The sequence below is a fragment of the Podarcis filfolensis genome, assembly GCF_964270895.1.
Source record: "Podarcis filfolensis genome assembly, chromosome: 12".
NCBI lineage: Eukaryota > Metazoa > Chordata > Lepidosauria > Squamata > Lacertidae > Podarcis > Podarcis filfolensis.
Genome location: NC_139614.1, coordinates 11631290 through 11652830, shown reverse-complemented (window position 1 = coordinate 11652830; position 21541 = coordinate 11631290). Strand labels below are relative to the sequence as shown.

The 21541-nt window shown below is 44.5% G+C and overlaps 1 protein-coding gene across 1 annotated transcript in view; it reads left to right on the top strand.

Moving 5' to 3' along the window:
- Nucleotides 1–11175: 11175 nt before the first annotated feature.
- CDCP1 (CUB domain containing protein 1) overlaps nt 11176–21541 on the top strand; it is a 45070-nt gene continuing 34704 nt past the window's right edge. The window contains exon 1 of the mRNA XM_083577897.1: nt 11176–11486. Coding sequence (XP_083434023.1) covers nt 11408–11486 — 79 coding nt within the window. The 5' untranslated portion in view covers nt 11176–11407. The remainder of the gene's footprint in view (nt 11487–21541) is intronic.

Here is a 21541-nt window from a genome sequence, read left to right as displayed (position 1 = left end):
CTCTGTATGGACTTCTAGAGACTTGTACAGTGGTACCTCGGGTCACATACGCTTCAGGTTACATACACTTCAGGTTACAGACTCCGCTAACCCAGAAATAGTGCTTCAGGTTAAGCACTTTGCTTCAGGATGAGAACAGAAATCGTGCGTGGGAGCTAAACAGTACAAACTGAAAGCATTTGCTGATGACTTAGTATTGACTTTACAGGAGCCAGAATCTAGTACTAAAAGGGTATTGGAACTGATGCAAGAATTTGGTCAGGTAGCAGGTTTTAAGTTGAACAAGATGAAAACTAAGGTTTTAGAGAAAAACTTAACTGTGAATGAGAGAGAGAAGTTTCAGGAGGAGACAGGATTAACATTGGTTAAGAAAGTGAAATATTTAGGGGTTAACATGACTGTCAAAAATGTGAATTTATTTAAGGATAATTATGAAAAATGTTGGATTGAGGTGAAAAGGATTTAGAAATATGGACAAATCTGAAGTTATCATTGTTAGGCCGAATTGCTGTGATAAAAATGAATGTGTTGCCAAGGATGTTGTTTTTGTTTCAAACATTGCAAATTTTGGATAAGATGGATTGCTTCAAGAAGTGGCAGAAAGGTATTTCCAGATTTGTTTGGCAGGGCAAGAAGCCTCGAATAAAATTTAAGATATTAACTGACGCCAAAGAAAGAGGTAGATTTGCCCTGCCAGACCTTAAACTTTATTATGAATCAGCTGCTTTTTGCTGTCTGAGAGAATGGCTGCTTCTTGGAAATACTGACATGTTGGATCTAGAAGGCTTCAATAATGCATTTGGCTGGCATGCATATTTGTGGTACGATAAGGTAAAAGTAGATAAAGCGTTTAAAAATCATACTGTTAGAAAAGCATTGTTTAATGTTTGGATAAGATATAAGGATTTATTAGAAAAGAAAACCCCAAGATGGTTGTCACCAATGGAAGCGAAGGCACAGAAAAAACTCAATATGGAGGCCAAATGGCCGAAATATTGGGAAATTTTGGAACAAGATGGAGACAGAGTAAAATTGCAGATCTTTGAAAAATTGAAAAACAAAGTCCGAGATTGGCTCCATTATTACCAAATAATGGAGGCATACAATTTGGACAAAAAAGTTGGTTTCCAGGTGGAAAAATCAAAATTGGAAACAGAATTGTTAGATTCAAAAATCAAGAATTTGTCAAGAATGTATAACTTGCTGTTGAAATGGAACACTCAGGATGAAATGGTGAAATCAGCTATGATTAAATGGGCACAAGACGTTGGACATAACATAATGATGGCTGACTGGGAACAGTTATGGACCACAGGTATGAAATTCACGGCATGTAATGCCCTAAGAGAAAATTTAATGAAAATGATTTATAGGTGGTACATGACACCAGTCAAGCTTGCAAAAATTTACAATTTGCCCGATAATAAATGTTGGAAATGTAATGAGACTGAAGGTACATTCTTTCACCTTTGGTGGACATGCCCAAGGATTAAGACATTCTTGGAGATGATTTATAACGAAATGAAAAAGGTATTTAAATATACCTTCCTGAAGAAACCAGAGGCCTTTCTCCTGGGCATGGTCGGCCAATTGGTACCAAAGAAGGATATAACTTTTTTTATGTATGCAACAACAGCAGCAAGAATACTCATCGCGAAGTATTGGAAGACACAAGATTTACCCACCCGGGAAGAATGGCAGATGAAGTTGATGGACTATATGGAACTGGCGGAAATGACTGGCAGAATCCGAGACCAGGGAGAAGAGTGGAAAAAGTTTAAAGACTATTTACAGAAATACTGTAAAATTAATGAATGTTAGAAAAATGTTGGAATGAAGTTATATGGCTTTAGTAGAAATGTTATAAGGAATTAAGTATAAATAGATTATTAGACTATTAAAGGAAAAAATAAGGTTAGAATATGTTAAGATAATTATAGGATAGAAAACAGGAAGATGGAAAGGAATTGCTGAAACAATTAACAGAAGTGGAATACAAAAAGGGAGGTGTGAGGAGGTCGCTGAAATAAGGGAATGAAAGATAAGATATTGAAATTGTTTTATGTGTTTTAAATTGTTTTTGTTTTGTGTTGTTAGTTTATTGTGTTAGTGTTATGTAGTGTTTTGTATTGTATTGTATTGTTCATTTTTTTTTGTAGTGTTTAATTTGTTGGAAAAGTAATAAATATTATTTTCAAAAAAAAAAAAAAAGAGAGAGAGAGAGAGAACAGAAATCGTGCTCCGGCGGCGCAGCAGGAGGCCCCATTGACTAAAGTGGTGCTTCAGGTTAAGAGCAGTTTCAGGTTAAGAACGGACCTCTGGAACAAATTAAGTACTTAACCCGAGGTACCACTGTATACTAAGGTAAAGAAGGTAGAAATTATACCACAAACATTATCAGACCACAACTCTATAATAGTGGAATTAAGAACAGGAAAAAGTTTCCCGATGAGATGGAGATGAAATCAAAATGTATTAAATGATCAAGAAATTTTAGGAAAGGGAGCAAAAAAATTAAAGGATTATTTTGAAATTAATTTAAACCATGAGACAGATTTAAAGGTGGTTTGGGATGCGAGTAAAGCGGTAGGGCTTTTTTTTTTTAATGCAGCTAAGCGCGAACCATAGAAAGATAAGAGAGCAGGGGGAAAACAAGAAATTTTACAAGAAATAAAAAGAAAAGAAAAATAATTAATATATTCCCCTCGAAAAGAGACAGCGAAACAGGACATTAAGATACTGCAAACGCAACATTCAATGATAATAACCCAGTAAATAGTGTGGAAAATGAGATATATAAGAGAATAGATGAATAAAAGAATAAGTTAAGATCATTTAGAGGATGCAGCAAGGGACCAAAATAAATGTAAAGAACTGCAAAAAGAGGGGAAGGGAGTCAAAGATGTTAAAATTATGGTTGAATAATTGTTGTAATGTATATAGATGAAAATTATAAATAAAATTATAGATAGATAGATAGATAGATAGATAGATAGATAGATATAACAAATGCAGGGCATCCCTTCCCCCATTTAAAGGAAAGCAAGAGGAGAGTAACCATGTCATTAAAATGGCTTAAGTAATCTCTTTTTTTAAAATGATATTTATTAAAGTTTCAAAAAGAGTTACAAAAGTAAAAAAAAGAAATAGAAATAAAAAAAGAAACAAAAAGTACAAAATACAGAAAAAATAAAGACAGTTAAAAGTAAATCCATCTTTCCATATCTTGCCTTTCATTCACTTATTTCCCTGACCTCCTCACACCTCCCTTTTTTGTATTCCAGTTCAAATGGTTACTTCAGCAAATCCTTTCCCTCTTTGTTTTTATCTTAATTCTTTATCTTAATATGTTATAGCTTTACATTTTCACCTATTAACAATCCACTTTTACATACTCCTTTTTAACATTGCTGCTAAAACCACTTAATTTCATTGCAACATCATTTTAACATTCATTAATTTTGCAATGTTTCTGTAAATAGTCTTTGAATTTCTTCCAATCTTCTTCCACCGACTCTTCTCCCTGGTCTCGGATTCTGCCAGCTATTTCCGCCAATTCCATATAGTCTAAAATGGCTTAAGTAATCTCATGTACAAAGCAATTAGCCAAAATGGCATGGAATGGAACCATGGGAAAAGGCAAACATCCCGTCTCATAAACCTTCTAAGGCCATCTTCATATACAGTGGTACCTCAGATTACATACGCTTCAGGTTACAGACTCCGCTAACCCAGAAATAGTGCTTCAGGTTAAGAACTTTGCTTCAGGATAAGAACAGAAATCATGCTCCGGCGGCATGGCAGCAGCAGGAGGCCCCATTAGCTAAAGTGGTGCTTCAGGTTAAGAACAGTTTCAGATTAAGTACGGACCTCCGGAACGAATTAAGTACTTAACCTGAGGTACCATTGTACACATAAACTTCATGGGATCTTCTTCCATACAGTGTGATTCTGTGCCACTGGAAAGTGTGTATGAATGAAACCACTGCTTGTTTTGTGGGACCAGTCAGGCAGCTCTTTCCCACCTGGTCAACATCTTTCCAGCAGAAAGGATGCCAGCCTAGTGTGACTTCTCCAAGTGGTTTCAGCCATGTGATTTAATTCACATAAATGGTCTCAGCAACATGGGGTCATAGAAAATGATGTAGTTCCCATGCCACACATGCACCAGTAGAGGTGGCTCTCCAGACAGCTTAAATCCAAGCACTTTGCAGCTGGAGGAAACTACGACGATTGTGAAGTAAACTGTTTGGACAATATCCTTTATAAAAACCAGGTGTGGGGGACCTACTGCCCTCCAGATGTTGGTAGATTCCAGCTCTCATTGGCCAGGTTGGCTAGAGCTTATGGGTGTTAGGGTATATCAACATCTAGATGGTCAAAGGTTTCTTAGCCCTGATATAAATCTTTATATTCCAAATTGCACTGATATGCTTCTGAGCCCAATTTTAATCAAGTTGCCGCGTTTTGCTTGCTCCCTTGAGAAATCATTACCCAGTCCAATACTTCCTACAATCTGTAATTGTTCCTGCATGTAAAAAGTTACCCTTTGCTCACTGTCGTCCTGCTGCCTGCAATTACAATATATTTCAGCCTCCTGGGTCATTACTTTAGAACGATTTCCCGCATTCTGCTGCTTTAAGTCAAGTTTAATTGTCATTTTCCAGTGTTCATTAAAAGGTGAGAGATTTTATTCATCGACAATTTTCAGAAACGGTAAGCTAAATGAAGTGATATTCTGTACCTCCCTTTAACGCTTGAAGAAGAGCCGGAATTATGTCCAGAGATCAAGAAGATTTGATGTTTCCTCCTATCCAGGGATCGGCAAGGTTTACGTCACCTGGGCCGGTTCACTCCAGCAGAGACCCCTCCGTGGGCTGGATGGCACACGTGGCCGCAATTTCTGGCGCCTGTGCCTGTGCAGATGTGAATTTCAGCATCTGAGCATGTGCAGGCATGATTTCTGGCACTGCAGAAGTAAGTCCCCACGCCGTGCTGCGCCTGTTTAGCGCAGCGCGCGGGGACTCTCTGAGTGGGCGGTTTGGTTCGGGGGTGGCTCATGGGCTGGTTAAACGACCCCCATGGGCCGTTTTTGGCCCATGGGCCTTAGGTTGCCTACCCCTACTCTTATCCCTCCATTATTTGAAAATTTGCATCATCTTATCATCTAAAAACTGAGAGCCAGTGTGGTGTAGTGGTTAAGAGCGGTAGTCTCGTAATCTGGTGAACCGGGTTCGCGTCTCCGCTCCTCCACATGCAGCTGCTGGGCGACCTTGGGCTAGTCACACTTGTTTGAAGTCTCTCAGCCTCATTCACCCCACAGAGTGCTTGTTGTGGGGGAGGAAGGGAAAGGAGATTGTTAGCTGCTTTGAGACTCCTTAAAGGTAAAGGATCCCTGACAGTTACGTCCAGTCACAAACGACTCAGGGGTTGCGGCGCTCATCTCGCTTTACTGGCTGAGGGAGCCAACGTTTGTCCGCAGACAGTTTTTCTGGGTCATGTGGCCAGCATGACTAAGCCACTTCTGGCAAAACCAGAGCAGCGCACGGAAATGCCATTTACCTTCCCGCTATTTATCTACCGGTACTTGCACTTGACGTGCTTTCGAACTGCTAGGTTGGCAGGAGCAGGGACCGAGCAACGGGAGCTCACCCTGTTGCGGGGATTCAAACCACCGACCTTCCGATCGGCAAGCCCTAGGCTCAGTGGTTTAGCCCACAGCGCCACCCGCGTCCCCTAGGGTATTGATAAAGCGGGATATCAAATCCAAACTCCTCTTCTTCCAAAAATACACCTTACAGCCTAGACTTTAATTTTGCGATGCCACTAGCCTCCACTGACTGAGCAGCTCATTTAATAACACTCCGTGCAGAAACCCAAGAGCCACTGTCTCACGCAGAGCTTCATCTTTCACCCGACACCATCTCATACTCAATGCTTTTCCACGGAAACAACTCACAAGTTCAGCTAGGAGTCACCAAATGATGACTTACCCAGTGATTTACATGCAAAAGTTACTCAGTAGCTTCACATGCAGGTAAAATACTTACATTTACAGTAAAAGCAGAGCAAGCGGAAGGCATGTCTTCCTTCATGGCTGGTCAAAGACAAAGGGGGCAGGGAGGAGAGGAACAGGAAATTAGATATGCTCCTTCCCTCCCAGTAGAGGGGAAATGACATCACACAGAGTCCTCTCTACCAATTACATTTCTATGAGCTGAGTCTTTGCCTATCAGCAATATAGCTCTACGGTCATTGGTGCCTAAACTTACCAACTAGCAAGAATATGCATTGTTGGCTTTTGACTACTATCTCCCACAGTATCTTGGGCTTTTTGACTTCCATTTCTCTGTCACTTAGGGAGATGCCTTAGACAGTATCTAAGACATTAGTTCACCTAGCTCAGTATTGATGATACTGACTGGCAATGGCTCTCCAGGGTTCAAGGTTGAGGACATTTCTTTTTTCTAAATATTTTTATAGGTTTTTTCACAATTTTATACATTTTAACTGCACCATTTCAAACATTAAAAGGTTCTTTTGAACCTATTGACCTCCTTCCATGGGTTCCATATTAAAGATTAAATTTACTGCATCTTTTACCACTGTCTATCTGTTATATACCCATAATTAGCATAATTAATTCCACATTACAAGTGTCATTACATCCCTGCCAATGATTTTAACTGTTTACAGTGGTCTTTTAAACAAATTAAGAATTCACTCCAGTCTTTTAAAAATACTTGATCTTCCTGGTTTCAGCTCTTCCCTGTCAGTTTCACCATCTCTGCATACTCCATCAGTTTCGTCTGCCATTCTTTTGTTGGTACTTCTCCTTCCTCCCATCTCTGGGCCAGGAACATTCTCCTGCCATTGTTGCATATATAAGAAGTCTTCTATCTTCTCTTGATACCTCTTCATCTACTATACCTAACAAAAAGGCTTCTGGTTTTTTAACAAATGTGTTTTTAAACATTTTCTTTAATTCATTATATATCATCTCCCAGAAACCCTTTACCAGTGTACACGTCCACCTTGCTTCCAACATAAATTTGAGCTTGTTTTGTACATTTTTGCAATTTCACTCGGTGTTAAGTACCAACAACACATCATTTTCATATAGTTTTCTTTCAACGAGCAGAATGCAGTAAATTTTATTTCCTCATTCCGTAACTTTTCCCAAGATGAAAGCTGAATATTGTACCCAAAATCTCTAGCCCAATGTATCATAAGTGCTTTAGCTTCTTCATCAAGGTTGGCGACATTTTCTATCCAACCAGGAAATGCCAGGGATCGAACCCAAGACCTTACTCATGCAAAACAGATGCTCTGTGGAAGTGAGTTATGCCTTCCCCTAAGGTCGCAGCAGAAGCAGAACTTCTAGAAATAGAACATACCAATTTGCACATGTCTACTTGGGGGCACGCGGGTGGCGCTGTGGGCTAAACCACAGAGCCTATGACTTGCCGATTAGAAGGTTGCCGGTTTGAATCCCTGCGACGGGGTGAGCTCCCATTGCTCGGTCCCTGCTCCTGCCAACCTAGCAGTTCGAAAGCACATCAAAGTGCAAGTAGATAAATAGATACCGCTCTGGCGGGAAGGTAAACGGCGTTTCCGTGTGCTGCTCTGGTTCGCCAGAAGCGGCTTAGTCATGCTGGCCACATGACCCAGAAGTTGTCTGCGGACGGACGCCAGCTCCCTCAGCCAATAAAGTGAGATGAGCGCTGCAACCCCAGAGTCGGTCACGACTGGACCTAACGTTCAGAGGTCCCTTTACCTTTAGTTGGGGGCAAGAGAGGTAGGAAGAGATGGCAAATTTCTGTTTTAGGCCTGTCAGAGAAGCACAGAGGAGGCAGGGCAGCATAAGGAACTTGCATTTTCTGCCTTCCGGCATCCCCGTCACATCTAAAGTCGCCCTCTCTTTCTCACGATATTGATCAGTCAAAACTCAACAAAACCACATACTATTTGTTAGTACATCAGGTCAGGTTGGATAATGACTCACATGATATTCCACACCCCTCCCCCCGTTCCTACTGTAAATCATGGTACAGTGGTACCTTGGGTTACATACGCTTCAGGTTACATACGCTTCAGGTTACAGACTCTGCTAACCCAGAAATATTACCTCGGGTTAAGAACTTTGCTTCAGGGTGAGAACAGAAATTGTGCTCCAGTGGCGCGGCAGCAGCAGGAGGCCCCATTAGCTAAAGTGGTGCTTCAGGTTAAGAACACTTTCAGGTTAAGAACAGACCTCTGGAACAAATTAAGTACTTAACCCGAGGTACCACTGTACATTCCATTTATTTCGGCAGTTTGTGTTTATTATAATGTAAACAACACGCCCCTTATTTTAGAAGCTTATAGGCAGCGAGAGAACTTTGGACTCTCTGCCTGATAAATGAGCATTCTTTGCTCCCATCACAGCAGACCATATTCTTCCAGGATACGAAAGGCTCTGGACATGACAGATGCTGACACCAAGAAGGGCTTTTGAACCAGATGACCGTGGATGTCTTTTCCATACCTCCAAAATCCCCTTTACAACACTTCCATTAATCATGCACTCCGTCACCCAGTCGGTTACTGATGATGACTGTGCATGTTTTTTCATTAGGTCAAAATTGCCTCATGACTTTTTTTTTGTGGCAAGCGGAAGGGGTGAAAGAAGAGCTAAAAACAGCTAGGAAAATGCAGGAGCGACAGAGAGAGAAAGAGAAAAGAGTGAGAAATGAGAAAGAGAGAGAGAGAGAGAGAGAGAGAGAGAGAGAGAGAGAGGAGGAAGAAGGGGAGGGCAAGAAAAGGAGGAAGAGGGGCCAAGTGAAAAGTCGAGCAACTATACTTATAAAATTCACACAGTATCCAGGGGCTTGGGAAGGGAGTAGGGAATAATAATAAAAGAGGTAAAGGTAAAGGACCCCTGGACTAAGTCTAGTCAAAGGCGGTTATGGGGTTGCGGCGCTCATCTCGCTTTCAGGCAAAGGGAACTGGCGTTTGTCCACAGACAACTTTCTGCGTCAAGTGGCCAGCATGACTAAACTGCTTCTGGCGCAACAGAACACCAGGACGGAAACCAGAGCGCACGGAAACGCCGTTTACCTTCCCACCGCAGCGGTATCTATTTATCTACTTGCACTGGTGTGCTTTCGAAACGGCTAGGTTGGCAGGAGCTGGGACAAAGCAACGAGAGCTCACTCCATCGCGGGGATTCGAACCAGCAACCTTCTGATCGACAAGCTCAAGAGGCTCAGAATGCACACTGCAACAAAGTGGGTTGACTTTAACAGTAATGGCAGATGAATTTTTTCATGGCGTGGCAGCTTAACCTGAGTATGTTAAAGGCACAAGCACAAAGGCAGTTTTAGAAAGCTGGCAAACATTAAAAAGCTGGCAAACCTACAGGGCATCTTCCTCACCACTGATCACTGGGAAAGATTCTCTACCACTTTAGCTCAAACAGCAATGCTTCTGGTGTAGTCCTATTAATTTGTACAGGTGTGAATCCCCAACCCTCTAAGACAGATAAACTTCTGCTTAAAGTCAATTGCTGTGAAAATTATTTCAGTTTAAGATGCACACCTTGATCCTAAGGCCATGATTGGAAGAAATAAGCCCAGAACTTTTCTTACATGTTTGTGGGATAGTGGGTTGCAGTTACAGTGCAAGCAGAACCAGGATTCACAGGGACTCCGCCCTGAAAGCTTATTTTCCAAGGTCAGAGCCTGGAAGCAAGGATGTAAAAAAGAATGCCTCTGAGCACACACAAAGTGTCTTCTCACTTCTGAGGACAGCTTTGCATATTACGCAGCAGAACCACACCTTTGCCCCTCTCTCCCCTACATCCAGTGGGGAGATCTGGACAATGCTATCTCTCTAGCAAATACACAAACAACCACACATATGCATACACAACGGGCAACAAATTTGGGGCACCAGTGATGATAGTAGAGCAGAGAATAGGCCTGACCCACTTGCACAACCCCATTGAATTGAACAGGGTTCCTGTTGCATTGTGCTCTATATGAATTAATGGGAAGTTGATGCCATCAGATACTCAAATCTCTCAAGCCACAGGGATGTGGGGCAGGGAGAGTAAGAACTTGGGAATTACAGTTCACCAGGCATGCGCAGATGGAGGCCACACTTCTGAGATCCTCTTGGCTTTTTCACACACCCCATACTACTGCTTTTTTTGGGAAGTGAGTCCCACTTTCTTCAGGGGATCATATTTCCAATAATTGTGTAGCAATCTCTACACAAACAAACCGCATTCTACAAATATCAGTGCAGCCATGCAATCGCCCCACACTTTTCTCTGGCCAGTTGAGCCCACTCCTACTTACGAAGCAAATATTTGGAGTGCTGGACCTTTAACACCCAGATTCATTCATGAAAAGCTCACCAGCAGTCCCCATCTTCACGCCCCCTTCCCATTGATACAAAAGCAGGCAATTTGTTAAGAGCTAAGAAGAGTTAAACCACAGAGCCTAGGGCTTGCCGATCAGGAGGTCAGCGGTTCGAATCCCCGCGACAGGGTGAGCTCCCGTTGCTTGGTCCCTGCTCCTGCCAACCTAGCAGTTCGAAAGCATGCCAGTGCAAGTAGATAAATCAGTACCGCTCTGGCGGGAAGGTAAACGGCGTTTCCGTGCGCTGCTCTGGTTCACCAGAAGCAGCTTTTAGTCATGGTGGGCACATGACCCGGAAGCTGTACGTCCCTCGGCCAATAAAGCGAGATGTGCGCCGCAACCCCAGAGTCGGTCACGACTGGACCTAATGGTCAGGGGTCCCTTTAAGAAGAGCCTGAGATTAGCTCAGCGGGTAAGGTGGGAGTCTGTTAATCTCGGGGTCCTGGGTTCGAGTCAAGAGATTCCTGCATCGCAGGGGGTTGGAACTCGAGGCCCCTCGGGATTCCCCTTCCAACTCGACCATTCCATGATCCCTGCGTAGGATTTTGGGCAGTTAGTTAGATCTCCTGTCTTCCCCAGACAGGGCGCGCCCAGGCACATCAGCAAGAGGAGGCGCATGGGCTGAAAATCCCACGGATCCTCTCCAACTAGGGTGCGCAAAGTGGACACACGCGAGGGGCACCCGACGCGGCAGCTCGTGGGTGGGAGACGCCGTTGAATCGGGACCTTCGACTTCCTCCCCGGGGCAGCCCAGACCTTTTCCTACAAGCGCGCGCACCGGGGAAGAGGAGGAGTCCCTTTTTGCACCTGGGGATGGGCGGCAGGGAAAGGGAGGAGCCGTCGCCTCCCTCCTCCTGACCCGAGGCAGAGCAGGAAGAGGAGGGCGTCGCCACCAGATCAGCCACCCCGGAGGAGTCTCCTCCACGGTCCGGCGACCAGGGAGGAGAGAAACTACCCCCCCCCGCTCCTTGCAGGATCGCAGGGGGCGCAGATGCGCGGAGATGGCTGCGGGTCTCTGGATCGCTTTCCTGCCTCTGGCCCAACTCCTACTGCTGGCGGCTGTGACCCTGCAGCGCGCAGGTAAGCGGCGATCGGGCGCCTGCGCCCCACGCGTGTTTTGGGTGGGGTCCGAGTAAGGTGCGCCCGGCGGATCGGAAGCGGGGAGTTCCTTCCCCCCCCCGGGTGTTAAGGCTTATCCGAATCGCGGAGGGCGGGTTGGAGAGGTAACCGGAGAGTCCCGTGGGTAGCGCGTGGGACTCGGGGTCGTGGGTTCGAACCCCACGTTGGGCGAAAGAGTCCTGCGTCGCGCGGGGTTGGGCTAGATGCCCATCGGGGTCCCTTCCAACTCTGCGAGTCTCCGATTCCACGGAGAATCGACGTCGCGCCAGCCAGCGCGCCTTGGCAACTTCCTGGCGTGCGATGCGCCTTCGCCACCCGTGAGCGCGGGACCCTGGAAAGTTTGAAAGCGAGTTGGTGGGGAGCTCTTTCGTTTCGGAGTTTTCTTTCTTTCTTTCCGTCTGAGGAAAGGGGATCGGGATGGTTTGGAGATGGCATTGAAACTTGAAAGGGGTGCGGAGGAAGTGAACGGGCATCTCTACTTATTCCCTCTGCCAAGGAAAACTTTCATGTCTCCTTTTGGTAGCTGGCGCAGTGGAACTGCGGAACTCGCTGCCACAAGCTTGGGTGGTTTTAAAAGAGAAGGCAGATCCATGGAGGACAGGCTGTATAAGTGGCTATTAGCCTTGATGACTGTGCTTTTGCCTCCATGGTAGGAGACAGTTATGCTTCAGTTGCAGAGGAGAATGCTCTTGTGCTCTGGGCCCGCTTGCCAGTTTCCCATATAGGCTGGTTGGCCCCTTTTGGACATGTTGGTCACTGTGAGTACAGGATGCAGGACTAGATGGGCCCTTGGCCTGATCCTGCAGGGCTGTTCTTAAACTGCATATCCTGAAGCTGAAGTGATTGGTGGCTGCTAGTGCGTTTGTTTGCTTGTTTTAATGAAATACTGCAATATTTTCCCCTTCCACTATCGTTGCTTTTGGTATATCTATGCTGCTTTGGGTTGACTTATTAGTGGTGCAGATGCGATTATACTGTACCACAGTTCATGGCCCAATTGGGTAGAGCATGGTGCTGATAATCCCAAGGTTTGATCCCCGTATGGGACAGCTGCCTGTTTGTGCATTGGACTAGATGATCCTCAGGATCTCTTCCAACTCTACAATTCTATGATTCTATGTATATACTTCCAGTACTATCCACACATGTAGCAGCAAAACTGGATGCCTTTATCTGCCCCGCCTACAGCAAAACATGTCTCTCCCATACCAGTCGCTGTAGCCACAGCAGGCGCCGTAACTCTCCAATGCAGTGTTTGAAACTTCCATTTTTCTAGGTGCATTTTGCGACAGGGAATTTCATTAGCGCAAGCAGTTTCTGAGCTCTGGGCGCCTAAGATTTCAGATTCAAACTGCAGAGTGGAAGGAATGAGGACCTTTTTCTGTCTCCCCACTTCCAGCTACTCTCTGAAGACTGGGGAAGAGACCCTCTTAAGAATATTAGGGGGGTGGGCAGGGGAAGGACTAGACCATGTGAAAAATGAATTTGAGCTGCAGTTCATTCATTTGCAGCTTTGTATTCTTGTTATAAAAAAGCGAACCTAGACATTGTTGCACCCATAACTTAGGTTTAAGGTGCCTGACAGTGCCATTATCTGGAGGTGCATGACTGGGGATCATTAGACCTTGATTGCCTTCACACACTAATACCCCATCTTGTAGAATTCTATCACTTATATTTTATCTGTACAATTGGAATGAATTTCAGGAACCAAAAAGCTTTTTTATGTGCAGAAAAAGAGGTTGGAATAGGCCAATATATATGTGGGCTGTCCCTGGATCAAGTGACTTTTCTTCTTTACTGTCAGGGAATCAGGAGCAGGAGCACTGGGGAGAGAGGAAATGGAGAGCGAAGGGGAAGAATCCGAGGGCAGCGTAGGGGAGTATGACAGTGGCCCGAGAGATTCCATGAGCTTCTCCAGCGAATCAGAAGATTCCCAGAAGGGGGCGCCGATGGTCAGGGCAAGGGGGGTCCCAGGGGGAACGCACCAGAAACAAGGAGCCAGCGGGGAACCCCGAAGCAGCAGCAGGGGATCAGGACCAGTTTCCCCACCAGAGCGTAGTGGGGGGGAAGAGTCACATGTGTCAGGGCCAGCGTCTCCTCCAGCGGGGAGAGAAGGTGAGTCAGGGCTGACCACGCCTCCAACGGAGGGGAGGTCAGTTGCAGCTAGCCTCCCCGAAGGGGGAAGCAGTGACAGCAGCAGTGAAACGGTCAGGAGGAAAGTTGCTGGCTGGGCGCGTGCGCCAAGTTCAAATGTACAGGCGCGGGGGACAGCAGGAGACCCGGATGGGGAACCAGCTCCTAAAGCCCGCCGGAGGGAGGGGGAAGGCTCAGGGGATTCAGCGTCAGAAGAGTCTAGAAAGGGCGAGACCCCAACGGACAGGCGGAACCAGAGGCGGAAAGAACAGAGGAAGAGGTGGAGTAAGGCTAGAGTCTTAAACTGGTGTATGGGGGGAGGAGACTCAGACGGAGCATCAGCGGTCTAAAAGTTGAGACGTAGAGCTGCACGCTGCGGCTCTGGAAGTGAAACTGAACTTCAATAAAGACTTTCGTATTTAACAACGAAGTGGCGTTGGTCCTTTGTGAGCTGGGACCTCGGGCAGCTCTGACATTTACGTTCTCAAAGTTCTTAATGTAGCTCAAGGTTGTCATCGGAACTAGCCAGATGTTTAACTGATAATCAATCACAGTCAGTCCATCATTTGAAAAATAAGGCTTTTGAGCTGTCTTACGCGGGTGGTGCTGTGGTCTAAACCACTGAGCCTAGGGCTTGCCGATCGGAAGGTCAGCAGTTAGAATTCCCGGCAACAGGGTGATCTCCCATTGCTCGGTCCCAGCTCTTGCCCACCTAGCATTTCGAAAGCACGCCAAAAAGTACAAGTAGATAAATAGGTACCACTCCTGCGGGAAGGTAAACGGCGTTTCCGTGCGCTGCTCTGGTTTCGCCAGAAGCGGCTTAGTCATGCTGGCCCCATGACCCGGAAAAACTGTCTGTGGACAAACGTCGGCTTCCTTGGCCAGTAAAGTGAGATGAGTGCTACAACCCCAGAGTTGTTCGCCATTGGACTTAACTGTCAGGGGTCCTTACCCCAAAATGGCAACTTGACTTAGTTTAAGGAGAGTAATCCCTTTTATGAGAGGATGGAGCACAGAGTTCTTAGTTTGTGTGGAGTGACTCCATGCTTCGATGTATCTGCATGATGGTTAAAGGTAAAGGTAAAGGGACCCCTGACCATTAGGTCCAGTCGTGGCCGACTCTGGGGTTGCGGCGCTCTTCTTGCTTTATTGGCCGAGGGAGCCGGCGTTCAGCTTCCGGGTCATGTGGCCAGCATGACTAAGCCGCTTCTGGCGAACCAGAGCAGCGCACGGAAACGACGTTTACCTTCCTGCCGGAGTGGTACCTATTTATCTACTTGCACTTTTGACATGCTTTCGAACTGCAGGAGCAGAGACCGAGCAACGGGAGCTCACCCCGTTGTGGGGATTCGAACCACTGACCTTCTGATCAGCAAGCCCAAGGCTCTGTGGTTCTGGTGTCAGGATATCATTCTGATGTTTTTCTGCTGGCACAGTCAGGTTGTGACTGGGGACACTGTTGGTTGGCCATACTCTTCCAACAGTTTGTCAGAAAGCAGCTTTTTAAGAAGTGTTGCAACACTGACCTAGAAAGTTGTTTGATCCGATCCCAACAATTCTGGTGTTGTCTGTGTAGTAGCTTTGATGCACTCACACTCGATATTTGTGTTGTCAGAGCTTTTCCCCCAAAGCTTTAATTATACACAACTTATGCAAATGTTACCTCATTTGAGCGAGTTAATGATTTGTGAAGTTGTTCCAGACACCAACAGAAAAGTAGTATGTCCAGTTTTTGTCCCGCCACACTTAAGCATTATTTAATTCCCTGCTCCAGAATACAAGTGGTTTTTCCTTCCAAGCTCCTTCCACGTCTTACTTTTTTTTGTTATAAAAAAGAGCAATCTTCTTACAACATGCAGCCGATGTTACTCATTCCACTAGGCCTCCCTGAGACAAGAGAGGCAGGAAATAGCAGTTATTAACTGGCTCCTTCTTAATGCTATATTTGCATCACTGACGGTTCGGATGCTATGCACAAAACATGATTGTTATCCTACGCATTTCAAGTCAATTTTATTAGCTTATTGAGGAAATCCAGATTCTTGGTCCTTTAAGAGAAGTGGAGCTTCAGTAAATCCCCAAAGCCTTTTTACTGATAAGAATGGAATAGGCCCAGTTGGTTTACTGGATTTGGATGGCAACAAATCTAAACAAAGCTACTAAGCTGACCAACAGAAATTCCCTAGAAGTCTTATCTCTGAAGTTCCAATGCATCCTGTCCCTGTACTATGGCTGTAGAATTAGAAACAGGATGGATGGTATGGACAGGCTCTGTTCTAGAAAACAAAAAAGGTGTGAATGAGTGCTATTATTTTGATCTAGGGATGGGCTGCACTGCAGGAAGATTTGTGGCTTGTAGTCAGGCAACGGCATAGCTGAATGTTGACTAAATATCAGCCAGACAGCATTGGAAGATAACTCTTGAATTATTGTGCATAAAAGAAAAAAAAATTCCTAAAGGATGTGACTTATCTTGCTGGAAGGTTTTGGATCTTCTCCCTAATGGTGATTAAATAAGAACATGAAATCTTGACTAGCTTACACCAAAGGTTCCACATCCGGAAGAAATGAAGGCAGAAGAAGAAGAAGAAGAAGAAGAAGAAGAAGAAGAAGAGGAGGAGGAGGACGAGGAGTTTGGATTTGATATCCTGCTTTATCACTACCTGAAGGAGTCTCAAAGCGGCTAACATTCTCCTTTCCCTTCCTCCCCCACAATAAACACTCTGTGAGGTGAGTGGGGCTGAGAGACTTCAAAGAAGTGTGACTGGCCCAAGGTCACCCAACAGCTGCATGTGGAGGAGCGGAGACTCGAAGCCAGCCCCCCAGATTACAAATCTACCGCTCTTAACCACCACACCACACTGGCTCTCAATGTTTCTCTCCCAACAACTGGCATTCAGTGATGTTCCGTTTCCAAACTTGAAGCTTCCACGTAACCCTCGTGGTTGTATAGCCCCAACAAACAAACCTTCCATGGTTTTTGTCTAGTCCCCCTTTGGTGACCATTGTTGTGCCTTGACTTTAAAGTAAAGGCAAAGGGACCCCTGACCATTAGGCCCAGTCGTGACCGACTCTGGGGTTGTGGCGCTCATCTCACTCTATAGGCCGAGGGAGCCAGCGTACAGCTTCCGGGTCATGTGGCCAGCATGACTAAGCCGCTTCTGGCGAACCAGAGCAGCGCATGGAAACGCCGTTTACCTTCCTGCTAGAGCGGTACCTATTTATCTACTTGCACTTGACGTGCTTTTGAACTGCTAGGTTGGCAGGAGCAGGGACCGAACAATGGGAGCTCACCCCGTTGTAGGGATTCGAACCGCCAACCTTCTGATCGGCAAGCCCTAGGCTCTGTAGTTTAGACCACAGCACCACCCACGTCCCTTATGTACTAAGTAAAGTAAAGGTATAGGGACCCCTGACCATTAGGTCCAGTCGTGGCCGACTCTGGGGTTGTGGCGCTCATCTCACTTTATTGGCCGAGGGAGCCGGTGTACAGCTTCTGGGTCATGTGGCCAGCATGACTAAGCCGCTTCTGGCAAACTAGAACAGTGCACGGAAACGCCGTTTACCTTCCCGCCATAGTGGTACCTATTTATCTACTTGCACTTTCGAACTGCTAGGTTGGCAGGAGCAGGGCTATATACCCTGGTTGTACCCTGTCACCATTTTTCTCAGCTAATTATCCCCAAATTTCCTCATAGGGTTAATTTTAGTTGCCCTTTCTCCCACCTTTTCCATATCCTTTTTGAAATGGGGTGACCAAAACAACACATGGATTTGGTTTCTATAATGGCATGATGATATTAGCACTTTTATTATTATTGGGCCTTTTTCTTCTTTTCCCACAAACAGAATTCATTTTTTTCCACAACTGACACACGCAGAGTTGCCATTTTCACACATGGGCCCACAGACTCCATTAGTGTAGATGTGAAGTTGGGGTTGTTGTTGTTGTTTTGTCCCCATGTGCTTGTGTTGAACTGCACTTACTATTTTAATGCCAGTTCAGCCAGTTTGGAGAGGTCGTTTTGGAGCTCCTTTTAATACCTTGTTTTGTTTACCACCCTGAACAATATGGTATCATCGCCACACTTGAAATACCTTGAATGAAGGTGCCTCACCCTTTTGATCGCTTTCTTCTGCACCTTTTCCCAGCCCTACAATATCTTTTCTGAAAATTGGAAAACCTATTTGTGGCTTTGCTATTTATTTACAAACTCAAGTCTAGAGAAATACATTATGAATCTCTTGGAGACAACAGCAAGATTTTAGAAAACAGCATTATGCATATATATATGGATCCAGATTTGCACAGAGGGGGAAAAAAGGTAATTCAAAATCCTGTTGACCAACCAGGGTGGATAAAAATCAATGATTTAAAAAAATCTGATTATTTTATTTAAATTGGATTTTTAAAATAAAATCTTTCTAAAGATAGTTTTCTATTTAAGTTACATTATAGTCCAAAAGCTATTCATCAGGAAATAAGGATTTGTTTTAAGTTTTTCATGTGTGCTAAAACTCAGTCTGTTTTTGTTTTTTTTAAAAGAATTGTTTAACCACATCAGTTAACAAACATGGATACTTATGCTATAATGTTATTGTTTTAGTTAAAAATAAATTGTTTAAATTGTTATTAAGAAAATGATTATTTTTCTCCTTCTGATAAAGTACAGCAGAAAAGTTGTCCAAATATAAGCAGCTAACTTATTAAACCTCACAATAATTTCATAATTATCTGTCTATGCATTTCTAATACTATAACCAAAACAGTAATTTTTGATAGAACTGTAAAAACTACTTTGAAAATTTATTATTCCAAAGATGAAACCTTCATCTAGTTGTAAATATTACAATTATACCAGGAAGAACGAGTCTTTCTGTAAATACCGTGTTTTTTGCTCTATAAGACTCACTTTTTCCCTCCTAAAAAGTAAGGGGAAATGTGTGTGCGTCTTATGGAGCGAATGCAGGCTGCACAGCAATCCCTCTTGCTGTTCTGGTTTCTGAGATTCAGAATATATTTTTTCTTGTTTTCCTCCTCCAAAAACTAGGTGCGTCTTGTGGTCTGGTGCGTCTTATAGAGCGAAAAATACGGTAATAATAATAATAATAAGTCTTACTGACTAGTGATTTAAATCAATTTGATTTAAATAAAATCCACCCTGGTGCATAGCAGCCACCATTCATGTACGGTATTTGTAAACTCAGAGCAAGACCACTGTAAAGCTCTCTACACGGAACTGACCTTTATAATGCTTAAACAACAACAGGAAGTTCAGATCGCCATGCCCTTACTCCAGATGTTAGATCTGTCATTGGGAGTACATCCCTATGGTATCTACAGTGGTACCTCTGGTTACAGACGCTTCAGGTTACAGACTCCGCTAACCCATAAATAGTACCTCGGGTTAAGAACTTTGCTTCAGGATGAGAACAGAAATCGCGTGGCGGCAGCGGGAGGCCCCATTAGCTAAAGTGGTACCTCAGGTTAAGAACAGTTTCAGGTTAAGAACAGACCTCCAGAACGAATTAAGTTCTTAACCCGAGGTACCACTGTATTATTCTTGTTCCCTGTTGTTTTTCTGTGTGCTTGTTTATATAGCTTCGACCCAGCATTTCTTGCCATTCCTAAGACAGGAGAAGAGTTCTCTCTCTTAAGTGTACTTAGCTATGTGCCAAGTTAGGGATGAGAAGGTCGGTGTGGAGAGGCGTTCTTGATAATGCCTCTTTAATTGCAGAATATTACATCTAGGAGGCTTCATAAAGTCTGGCGGCAAGCGTCTTCTTCAAGACGTGTCATCTTCAACTAGATTTTGATGACTGGTGTGAATGGTAAGGTGTACCATGCGCAATTAATAAGGTTTAGTGTATTTTGTTTCAACTAGTTTGTTTTCGTTATCCACTGCAAACATTTGAGATGGGCTGAATTACAAATCAAATGAATACAGTCATACCTCGGGTTGAATGTGCTTTGGGTTGATCGCGTTCGAGTTGTGCTCCGTTATTTCCGGGTTTCGCCACTTGCACGTGCGCAGACGCTCAAAATGACATCACGCGTATGCGCAGAAGCAGCATAAAGCGCCGCATGCGTGCGCAGACGTGCCGTCGCTAGTTACGTTTGCTTCTAGATGCGAACGGGGCTTCGGAACGGATCCTGTTCGTATCTAGAGGTACCACTGTAAAAGCATTCCTTAAACCCTTGCAGAACTGGACAGCAGCTCTGTGCATTTCAGAGAACTTCCCTGGACTTACCAGCCAGCTGCTCCAAAACCAAAATCATTGACATCACAAAGCTGGCTCCGAGCAGTTTATGTTTGGTGGAATCATAGATGTGGACTGACCTGGTGATACTTGAAAGTGCCCAGAGTACTTCCATCCTATGTAGCATATTTCATAGAATCACCGAATTGTGGAGTTGGAAGAGACCCAAGTGTCATCTGGTCCAACCATTAGCTAAAGATGGAGATGGAGATTCCACAGACGTTTCTCTTGTGGCTTTGTCACTTTACACCTGCTCTGCGGAACCTTCTTCAGAAGCACGCTGCCTTTGAACGTGAACTGTTTAATAACTAGCACAATGGAGGCGACACCAGAAAAACTGAAACTGCCCTAAGATGTGATTAAGCGTTTCAGGTGACCACCTTTAGGAAGCTCCACAGAGCTCTTTGGCTAACAGTATATTAGAAATATTCAGCTCCTTCATTCTTTCTTTCCAAGGAGTTTTAGCAATGTAGAGGCAGTAATTGCTGTTGAATTGTTGGGTTTTACAATGGGAACATAAGAATCTGCCTTGTAATGAGACCAAGTAGCCCTGCCTTGACTTGCAGCTGCTCTCCAGGGTTTCAGAAAGAGTCTCTCTTAGCCCTGTTTGGAGATGCCAGGGCCTTTCCCCGATTTGCAACTACCCCAATAAATATTTTCCAAGTAAAACCGATGAAACAGAACCTTGGCTATTGGGAATACATGAGATACTTATATCATAGCACCCAAAATTAACACGACACACTCCTTTGGGTGTTGTTTACTGAATGCAAAGTCAAACATGTGAAATCGGATCCTAAAATATTTAGAACATCAGAACATTTTCTGGAAATACAGTGGACGCTTGGGTAGCGAACGTGATCTGTGCGGGATGCATGTTTGCAACCTGCAGCGTTCACAACCCGCAGCTGCGCTTCTGCGCACACGCAGGTTGCGATTCGTTGCTTCTGTGCATGTGCAAAGTGTGATTTAGTGCTTCTGTGCATGCGTGACCGCCAAAACCCGGAAGTAACCCGTTCCGGTACTTCTGGGTTTTGGCGGTCCGTAACCCGAAAAACCGCAACCTGAAGCATCTGTAACCTGAGGTATGACTGTACATCTGATTCAAAATTGTCTGGAGCACCAGTATTACTAATAAACTGACTGATAACAATTTCCTGGACAAGCCACATCAATGGCTACAACTTGGTGGTAATGGCAATTTAATGTTTTATTATGTAGCATTAGTCATCTGCTGATAAATATGCCCAGTGTTTTGTTTGAAAGGATCTACTATTGATTACTAGCCAGGATAGAGGGACATAGAAGCATATTCAAAGTATTCAGGAAGGGACAGCTGTAGCCTGTAGCTCTGTACCCATTTACTTGCGAGGAAGCCATACTGAACTCAGCGGGACTTGCTTTTGGGTGGATTTGTGTAGGACTACACCATAAACGAAGTATAAAAAGTATGACATCTTGTTTCTTCGTGTGCAATGCTCCATGTTTCTCTTGTTCCTCACCATCACCGCCCCCCCCCCATTGCCATTGGCTTTCGTCTGTCTGGAGAAACAATGGAGTGCCACTCCGGGGGTGAAATCCAGCCACTGTGTTAGTGTGATGGAAAAGTTTGTTTTGCT